The sequence below is a fragment of the Octopus bimaculoides genome, unplaced genomic scaffold (genome assembly GCF_001194135.2).
Source record: "Octopus bimaculoides isolate UCB-OBI-ISO-001 unplaced genomic scaffold, ASM119413v2 Scaffold_278951, whole genome shotgun sequence".
In the NCBI taxonomy this organism is placed as follows: domain Eukaryota; kingdom Metazoa; phylum Mollusca; class Cephalopoda; order Octopoda; family Octopodidae; genus Octopus; species Octopus bimaculoides.
In genome coordinates this window covers 1-9,834 of record NW_026329821.1, presented here as the reverse complement: position 1 = coordinate 9,834, position 9,834 = coordinate 1, and the positions used below count along the sequence as shown (strand labels likewise).

At 36.9% G+C, this 9,834-nt stretch overlaps 2 protein-coding genes across 2 annotated transcripts; both read right to left on the bottom strand.

Annotated features, from left to right (window-relative positions):
• Positions 1-3,605: 3,605 nt before the first annotated feature.
• On the bottom strand, positions 3,606-7,759 carry LOC106883239 (zinc finger protein 850). The gene is made up of 2 exons (XM_014934171.2): positions 7,202-7,759; positions 3,606-6,066 (listed from the first exon to the last, which is right to left on the bottom strand). Exon 2 carries the CDS (start codon positions 5,925-5,927, stop codon positions 3,879-3,881), a length of 2,049 nt encoding a protein of 682 aa, XP_014789657.1. The 5' UTR covers positions 5,928-6,066; positions 7,202-7,759; the 3' UTR covers positions 3,606-3,878.
• LOC128251390 (zinc finger and SCAN domain-containing protein 22-like) lies at positions 5,997-9,475 on the bottom strand (the record flags this gene model as incomplete). Its single annotated transcript, XM_052978248.1, has 4 exons — positions 5,997-6,066; positions 6,174-6,225; positions 8,857-9,021; positions 9,276-9,475. Coding segments are annotated over 4 exons (487 nt in total), but the record flags the coding sequence as incomplete, so codon positions are not given.
• Between the last annotated feature and the right edge of the window lie 359 nt (positions 9,476-9,834).

Sequence of the window (9,834 nt, the reverse complement as noted above, 5' to 3'; positions counted from 1 at the left end):
ATGACTCCCTTCTCCTTTTTATTGATATCGATATGGCCATCACAGAGACATTTTTACATCGAGTACGAGTGAACACGATATATGGCAAGCAAGTGTATTTTCCGATTTATTTCAGCCAGTTTGATCCTGAATCTATTTGCTACAAACCCAATTGTAAGAAGAACCATTATTTATTTGGCAAAGATGACGGCTTTTGGAGATATTTCAGTTTTGGTATGGTGTCCATCTATAAAAAAGACTTTCTGGAAGTGGGTGGGTATGACACAAAAATTGAAGGATGGGGCAAAGAGGACATAGATTTCTATGAACTATGCCTCAGGTCTAACATGACAGCAATTCGGGCCCCTGATTTGTCACTGATACACATTTACCACCCAAAATTCTGTTCACATGATTTGAATAATGAACAATACAAAATGTGTCTAGATTCAAAAAGTGGGATCTTTGGATCTCGTCATCAAGAAGCTAAGGCTGTCTACAGATTACCAGAAATATTAAATAAATAACAAAGACAAATAGACAGACAGAAAAGTGAAAAATACAAACTGAAAGAAGGAGACAGAGTTGTAGATGGAGTAAAAGAGTGAGATGAAAATGTGGTTATGAGGCATTTGTTAGTCACTTTGTAAACACAAGTATATACCTACATATTTGATCTTCGCAAGCGGAATTTAGCGTCCAATGAAGGAAGGTACGCATAAGTGGGCTGGCTACACCTCTGGTAGAGGCCTTGGATTTAGGTCTCACTTGGCTTGCCGGGTCTTCTCACACACAGCATATTTCCAAAGGTCTCGGTCAGAAATCATCGCCTCGGTGAGGCCCAATGTTCGAAGGTTGTGCCTCACCACCTCATCCCAAGTCTTCCTGGACCTAGAAAAAAATGTATGCATGAATGGATTTAAACTAGTCCAACTTACAGAATATATATGATATCAGTAGTTAAATGGGTAGAGTTTTACGAGCCTAACAGCTGTTTCTGGGGGATTTGTGATCTGGAATAATGATAGTTACTTGGATTCGTTCATTGGATAACACTAACTCCGTCTTCAGGGGAGAATTTTACATTTAAGGTGTTGACAGGATGGAGTTTAAACATGTCAATACCTCAAATGTAGAATTCTCCCCTGAAGACGGAGGCAGTGTTATCCGATAATGGATCCAAGTAACTATCGTTATTCAGGACCACCAAACCCCAGAAACAGTTGTTGGACTCAGAAAACTCCACTCGTTTAACTCCTGGTATCATTTCTATTCTGTGTAAGTTGGATTATTTTATACCCATTCACATGTACATTTTTTCTATTAAATGTATTTAATATATGTATTTTTACCTTCTGTGTTTTTTGTATATGTATATTTTTATATGTTTAAGAACCATGGTAATATTTATATATGATCAAATGTTTAAGGTGTGGTGTTATATTTATATAATTCAAGCCAACGGCTTTATAGCCGTTGGCTTGAATTTGATGTTTGTTCTATGATCAATGTTTCTATATATATATGAAATAAATAAATGCGCCCTTTTAAAGCCTAGCCAGGCTCATGGGCCCGGTTTCCCAGTTTCAATGGCGTATGTGTTCCCCAGCTGGACGGGACGCCGGTCCATCTTAGCGTTACTCATTTTTGCCAGCTGAGTGGACTGGAGCAACGTGAAATGAAGTGTTTTGCTCAAGAACACAACGCGTCGCCCGGTCCAGGAATCGAAACCACAATCTTGCGATCATGATGCTGACACCCTAACCACTTGGCCACGCGCCTCCACCTTCTATATATATTTATATACATACATACATATATGTGATCTTCTTCTAGCACATTAGCAGTCCACCTAGTGGCCTCCTGTATATATATTTTTATATATGCATATACAATAATCCTTTGAGATCTCAGATATATTTTCTGAATCTTCCTGATTATTTTAATGTGCTTGTTCCCTGGTGTTAAATTGATATTAATTAATATCCAATTTTTTACCCTATTGTTTAATTTTATATATATATACATATATTACATATATATATTATCTGATAAACTCTTCATTAAGCAGTGATCTCGATATAGAAGAATAAAAATCTATAATATTGAACTGAATAAATCTAGTTTTATGCTTATTCTTAATGTTCTTAAACCAGTCTATTACAGTAACACAATTATCCCATTGTTGTAGCCTAGTGGTCTCTCTAATTTTGACATTCACATTCCCAAGTGTTTTTTCTTTGTCTGGTGGGGCCTATCAACCTAATTTCAGTGCTCACTGCGTTTGACAATCTACAAGTGTTTTATTACGAAAATTTGGTTTATGGTCTCTGAAAGTAATAAAAGATTCCGTTTTACTAAACATTCTAATCTATCGTCGATTTTAGCGAGGAATGTAGCTTCATTGTTAATATCTTTGTATCTCAGTAAAATTATCATATTATCATATGGCTGCTGCCCCCAATATAAAGAGCATCATTACACGCAAACATCACTAAGGGCCTACTCCCAGGTGTAACTGTCGAGACCCAGGAACGTGTCCACTCAACCAAGGATGCATGATTAAATGCGTCAAATATGAAGCTGAAGTTACAGTAATGGTAGATGATAACATAACCGAAATGAAGAACCACATAGGGCTACGTGAAGGCAACTTCATAAATCACTATGCATATCACGTATCTTCCTTCGGGCACAAGGACAAAAATAAAATTGTTTAGCCACGTATGAGGTTTGAAGTCGATATGTATATACGATAAAGTGCACTCACGTACTAACTAAAGCAAATACGGATTTGTCCTTTCAGTTATCCATACATTCAAAAGAATAGATCATATACACAACATAAAGTCATACATAGTGTGTATATATATATATATATATGCATTTATGTATATATATATATACAAGCACACCTCGGCTGAAGTCATTTCGACTTACGTTGATTTTCAAATAGATGAAAAACAATCAAGTCATTTTACTCAACTTTACATCTGTCCGCCACAAATATTGGAATCGTAAAATCACTAGAAAACCATTTAAAGCATATAAAATCATATTAAAATATGTACAGTAAATGTTAAGATACACACCATAAAGTAGCTTCGTGAACAAAATCATGAAATCAGCTGTTATCTGATTGTATCCTTCCATTTGATTATCATCTCCAAACATAATCTCTACCCCTGTCACTTACTCATCCAAGAACTACACTTTTATTAATTTTTTTTTTCTTTGTTTCCTCCCGATATAAACCAAAAAACAAGGTCTGGAAGACGTAGAATGTGACAGCACACCTCTGACGAAGTGCAGCTCTGTTTAGAACTGCAAACATTACGTAAATTTTTGTGCAGTGTTGCAAATGGAAATGGTACAGAAACAATTGTAATGAATCATTAAAGGTGTATTAAAGAATTTTCTTTTTCTTCTTATCACTTGGATGGGTGGATAGAATTAGGAGGGAATACATCCAAAGAAACTCAGCCAAATTAGATTGGAACCTGGTGTCAACATTCAAGCTTGCCAGCTCGTGTCACACTGTCCCACACATGCCAGCATATAAAAAAATATTGCTAAAGGATGAGAATGATGACGATGACAACAATGATGAAAACGCAGACAAAATCAACAATTTAATCTTTTATTCGTTATTCCTATTTCTTTATTCTCTCAAAACAAACTCCTCAAAAATCCAGCACAACCATCTTCAGCAATTAAAGTCATCACTGAGCTTATAAATTTACATATATATATATATACGATATTGAAGTTGATGAATTTCATGTTGACACTGATTTAATTGAAGTTGACAACGTCAAATTTGAAGAGGGAAAAAAACCGTCTTTTAACAGACAAAATGGTCATAACTGTTGTCGTAATAAATTTTAAAACTGATACAGTTATACTTGTGTGTGAATACTCAGATGTGTATTTAAGTGACTTTTTTGAGAGAATGATTTACCACAGGTGTCACAATGATATGGTTTTTCACCTGTATGAATGCGCTTATGTTTAATTAACTCACCTCTTTCAGAGAATGATTTGCCACAGGTATCACATTCATGTGGTCTTTCCCCGGTATGAATGCGTTTGTGTTTTGTAAAATTACTGTTTTCGGAGAATGATTTACCACAGATATCACAATGATATGGCTTCTCTCCTGTGTGAATTCGTTTATGCCTTTTCAAGTAACTGGAATTAGAAAATGATTTACCACAGGTATCACAGTCATATCGTTTTTCGCTAGTATGAATGCATTTGTGTTTAGTAAAATCACCATTTTTAGTGAATGATTTACCACAGACATTGCAAAGATATGGCTTCTCACCTGTATGAATAAGCTTGTGCCTTTTCAAGTTACCGGCATCAGAAAATGATCTACCACAGATATCGCAATGATATGGTTTCTCTCCTGTATGAATACGCTTGTGTTTATTCAACTCACCTCTTTCAGAGAATGATTTACCACAGATATCACAGTGATACGGTCTTTCCCCAGTATGAATGCGTTTGTGTTTAGAAAAATTACTATTTTCAGAGAATGATTTACCACAAATATCACAATGATATGGCTTCTCACCTGTATGAATACGTCTGTGCCTTTTCAAGTAACTGGCATTAGAAAATGATTTACCACAGGTATCACAATCGTATACTTTTTCCCCAGTATGAAAGCATTTGTGTTCAGTAAAATTATCATTTTCAGAGAATGATCTGCCGCATATTCCACAGCTATAAGTTTTCTTGCCTGTAAGAAAACATTTGCGCTTAGTTACATCACCATTTTCAGTGAATGATTTATCGCAATATGGCCTCTCACCTGTATGAATATATTTGTGCCTTTTCAAGTTACCACCTTCAGAAAATGATTTACCACAGATATCACAATGATATGGCTTCTCTCCTGTATGAACTCGCTTGTGTTTAGTCAACCGACTGTTTGCAGTGAATGATTTATCACATATATCACAGTGATATCGTTTTTCCCCATTTTGAAAGCATTTGTGTTTAGCCAAATTACTATTTTCAGAGAATGATTTATCACAGATATCACAACAATATGGCTTCTCTCCTGTATGTGTAGTTTTGTGATTATTCAAGGGATTAATTTGAGAGAATGATTTATCGCAGATATCATACTGATATGGGTTTACTCCAGTATGAACACATTTGTGACTAGACAAGTGACTGTTACAAGAGAATGATTTACCACAGAAATCACAGTGATATGGTTTCTCACCTGTATGAACACGTTTGTGATTGGTTAAAGTGCTATTTTCAGAAAATGATTTACCACAGGTATCACAGTGAAATGGTTTTTCCCCAGTATGAATGCGTTTGTGACTAGTCAAATGACTATTTATAGCGAATGATTTACCACAGATTTCACAATGATATGGCTTCTCACCTGTATGAATGCGATGGTGTTTAATTAAGTTACTGCTTATAGAGAATGATTTACCACAGATCTCACAGTGATATGGCTTCTCACCTGTATGAATACGCATGTGCCGAGTCAAGTGACTGCTTTCCGAAAATGATTCACCACAGACATCACAATGATATGGTCTCTCTCCTCTATGAATACGCTTGTGTTTAGTCAAATGACTATTACGAGAGAATGATTTATCACAGACATCACAATGATATGGCTTCTCTCCTGTATGAATGCGTTTGTGTTTAGTCAAGCAACCATTTTCAGTGAATGATTTACCACAGATATCACAATGATATGGCCTCTCCCCTGTATGTGTCCGTTTGTGTTTGGTTAAGGCAGTCCTGTGTGAGAATGGCTTACCACAGATATCACAACGATATGGCTTCTCTCCTGTATGTGTACGTATATGACAAGTCAAGTAACTCCTTCGAGAGAACGAGTTACCGCAGACATCACAAGAATATGGTTTCTCACTTGTCTCAGGGTTTTCTGGTTTAGTTAAACTATTCATTATGAGAGAATATTTATATAAAGAGGTCGATCTATCGATGAATGCTACTTATAAATATATTGTCTTCCTTTAGTTGGTAAAAATATCAAATGCACATTTGAATGAAGGCATTTCTTTCACATCAACATGTCGTGATATTCTGAAATAGGAAAAGAAGCAGTAAGATAAAATGAACATAGTAATAGAAACGACATAGAAATAGAAAATTATGCTACCAAAATAAATCAGATTTTACAGATCTCTTACGAAAACCATTCTGGATAAATCCCAGCGATAATCCTCTCAGACTCTCCAATATCTTAGAATTATATGAACAAAAATTGGGAACAGGAAGTGGGGTTAAAAAAAAAAATCATACATTTTCAAATTTTCCTTTTTTTATAGCATAAATGGGCGGAGGTAAGATCATGGAATTTTTATTCAAATCCTTTGCGATTTTTTTTTTGTTTTTCTTCTTCATTTTACAGGAACACACTATATCGAGGGCGGAGACTTCGAATCTGCAAAAATATCTGCCTTTCAAAATTTTCGGGAGTGGGGAATTTAAATTTTGAAATGCGGATTTTTTTTGCCAATTCGGAATCGGAATTTCCGTCCTCGATATAGTGTGTTCCCGTAAAAAAAAAAAAAAAAAAACCCCAAAGAGGATGGGGTCTGTGATCTTTACCTCCGTCACATAAATGTGTTTATGAGGGAAAATATTGAAAACCATTAGTACATATTTGGGTGAGAAAAAAACAAGGAGGGTGGTCTTGCGATGTGCTGGAAACAACAGCCAAATCTCTCATAAATCACACATAAGAGGCCATTGGGGTCCCGAGGGACCCCTTTTATTTTTGCGGATTTCCGCACTATCCATGAAGTAATATTTGTTTAATCTTGTATATATGTGTGAGTGCATGACACAGAACAAGAAATTTAGTGGCTGAGCACTCCACAGACACGCGTACCCTTAACGTAGTTCTCGGGGATATTCAGTGTGACAAGGCTGACCCTTTGAATTACATGCACAACAGAAACAGGAAGTAAGAGTGAGAGAAAATACGAAGAAAATTGACCTTTAGTTCATCAGAATACCCGAAAAAAGAACAGAAAAAAAGGGCCAATGGGATCCAGTTGGACCCCATGGATCATATTTCATACCATCACATCCATGTGACTGGAAATTTCTACGTACATACATAAATTGTTGACAATAAAAGTCATCAGATATAAATCATTTAAATAAATAACTTTTTGCTGGGGTCCGAAGGGACATCGCCAGCCCAACTTACCGCATTCGGACATAAACTGCAAGTCAGTGCCCGGTAATTAACGGCCCCTAACTAATAATTTAATTTGGTGCTTGGTTTAAGTGTTGTAGAAGTTATTTCCCTTTACATGATTGTATTTCTTCAATTCTCCAACAGATGGCTCTCACTGACTGGTTTGGATTCGTTCCAGTGTTTTTTCGATGTTTCATTCCGTCAACAAATTCACTTTCAATTTTTTTGAAAAAAATATCATCAGATTATTTTAACGAAGTTTACTCATATATTCCACTCTGCCACCATTTCGAGCAGACAAGCTGACCTCCTCGCAGACTACGTAATGAAGATTCCGTCTTTTACCCATTCACTTCCTTACGCGACTATATCTCGTGGCATTTCTGTTGCTTTCGTGACGTCACATTCCCTCCTTCCCGGTCGTTTCCCTTCCTCCACCTTTCACTCTCATTTAATGATTACTCCTCCTCTCCCCCGTTTCGTAATCGTTCTTCCTGTTGAGTTTCCGTAGGGTCACGGGGGCACTGTCACGCCCTCCACTTCGTCATCGGAAGAGCTGATCACCCTACGAATATCCAACAGGTGACGCAGCATTCCATATGCACCTTTGTAGCAGAGATGGTTTGAAATCAACTGGAGTTGTTCCGTGAAATTTTTCCTTTGGCGCTAAAATACAAATTTGGACGAAGTCAATTTGAAAAGATTCCGAAGCAGCCAAGACTTCCGCCCTCCCCATTTCCAAACCACCGTTAAAAAATAAAGAAATGAAAAGGGGCTAAACATAGAGGGGACAAACAAAGACAGACAAAGGGATTAAGTCGATTACATCGACCCCAGTATGTAACTGGTACTTTATTTATCGACTCCGAAAGGATGAAAGGCAAAGTCGACCTCGGCGGAATTTGAACTCAGAACGTAAAGACAGCATTTCGCCCGGCGTGCTAACGTTTCTTATTTCTTTATTGCCCTACAAGGGGCTAAACATAGAGGGGACAAACAAGGACAGACAAAGGGATTAAGTCGATTACATCGACCCCAGTGCGTATAACTGGTGCTTTATTTATCGACCCCGAAAGGATGAAAGGCGAAGGTCGACCTCAGCGGAATTTGAACTCAGAACGTAACGGCAGATGAAATACAGCTAAGCATTTCACCTGGCGTGTGACACCACAACCAGTGCTGCTGAGCTGACATTAGTACCTGTGCTTATAATGTGAGCCCGTTATCCATGCATTTTACGTATCACCAACACCAGTCCTTCTAATGTGACACCCTCATCTGTGCTTCTTTGTCTGTCGTACCGTCACCAGCGCTTCACAAGTCGCACCATTATCTGTGGTTTTTATGTGACACCTCTAGTATAACTTTTCATGTGGTACAGGCACCAGTGATTTTTATGTGACAACAAAACCAACAGGGTCTCCAAGCACCTTGCAATACAAAATAGCCCATAACTGGGAGGGAGGAAAGTAGTATTGAAGGGGTGTGACTTTGGACCAGTTGAGAGGTTTAAGGTAGAAAGGGGACAGTGTCTAGATATAGAGTAAAAAAACAAACACAAAATGGTGACACTCTTTATTAACAAATTCCTCAAAGTCCAAATGCAGTTAAATTGCTATTTGCAGAAAATGATTTACCACAAATATCACAATATGGTTTCTCACCTGTATGAATATGTTTGTGACTAATTAAGTCACCCCTTTCAGAGAATGAGTTACAATAAATATCACAGTGATGTGGTCTCTCTCCTGTATGAACATGCCTGTGTTTAGTTAAGGTTCTAATTTCAGAGAATGATTTACCACAGATATCACACTGATGTGGTTTTTCTTCAGTATGAATACGTCTGTGAAAATTCAAGTTACCATTACAAGAGAATGATTTTCCACAGATATCACAATGAAATGTTTTCTCACCTGTATGAATGTGCTTGTGACTAGTTAATGGGTTATTTCCAGAAAATGATTTACCACAGGTATCACAGACATATGGTTTTCCCCAGTATGAATACATTTGTGTCTAGTCAAGGGACTATTAGAAGAGAATGATTTACCACAGGTATCACAATGATATGGCTTCTCACCTGTATGAATACGTTTGTGTGATTTCATTTGATCAGATTCAGAAAATAATTTACCACAGATGTCACACTCATGTGGTTTCTCCCCAGTATGAATACGTCTGTGCCTAGTCAAGTGATTATTGTCAGAAAATGATTTACCACAGATGGTACAATGATATAGCTTCTCACCTGTATGAATGCGTTTGTGTTTATTCAAGTCACTACAACAAAAGAAAGATTTTCCACAAATATCACAGTCATATGGTTTTTCCCCAGTATGTATACGTTTGTGCCTAGTCAAATGACTGTTTTCAGAAAATGATTTACCACAGATATTGCAATGATATGGTTTTTCACCTGTATGAATATGTTTGTGTGTTTTTAAGTGACTGGCTTCAGAGAATAATTTACCACAGGTATTGCACTGGTAAGGCTTTTCTCCTGTATGTGTACGTCTATGTCTTATTAATTTACTATTACAAGGGAATGATTTACCACAGGTAATACAAAGAAATGGCTTCTCTCCTGTATCAGGGTTTTTCGGTTTGGTTGAATTATCCATTATGAGAGAATAATTAGT

Bases quoted from the DNA above. Each gene is read 5' to 3' on its own strand.
- LOC106883239 (XM_014934171.2), bottom strand. From the start codon at position 5,927: ATGAATAGTTTAACTAAACCAGAAAACCCTGAGACAAGTGAGAAACCA.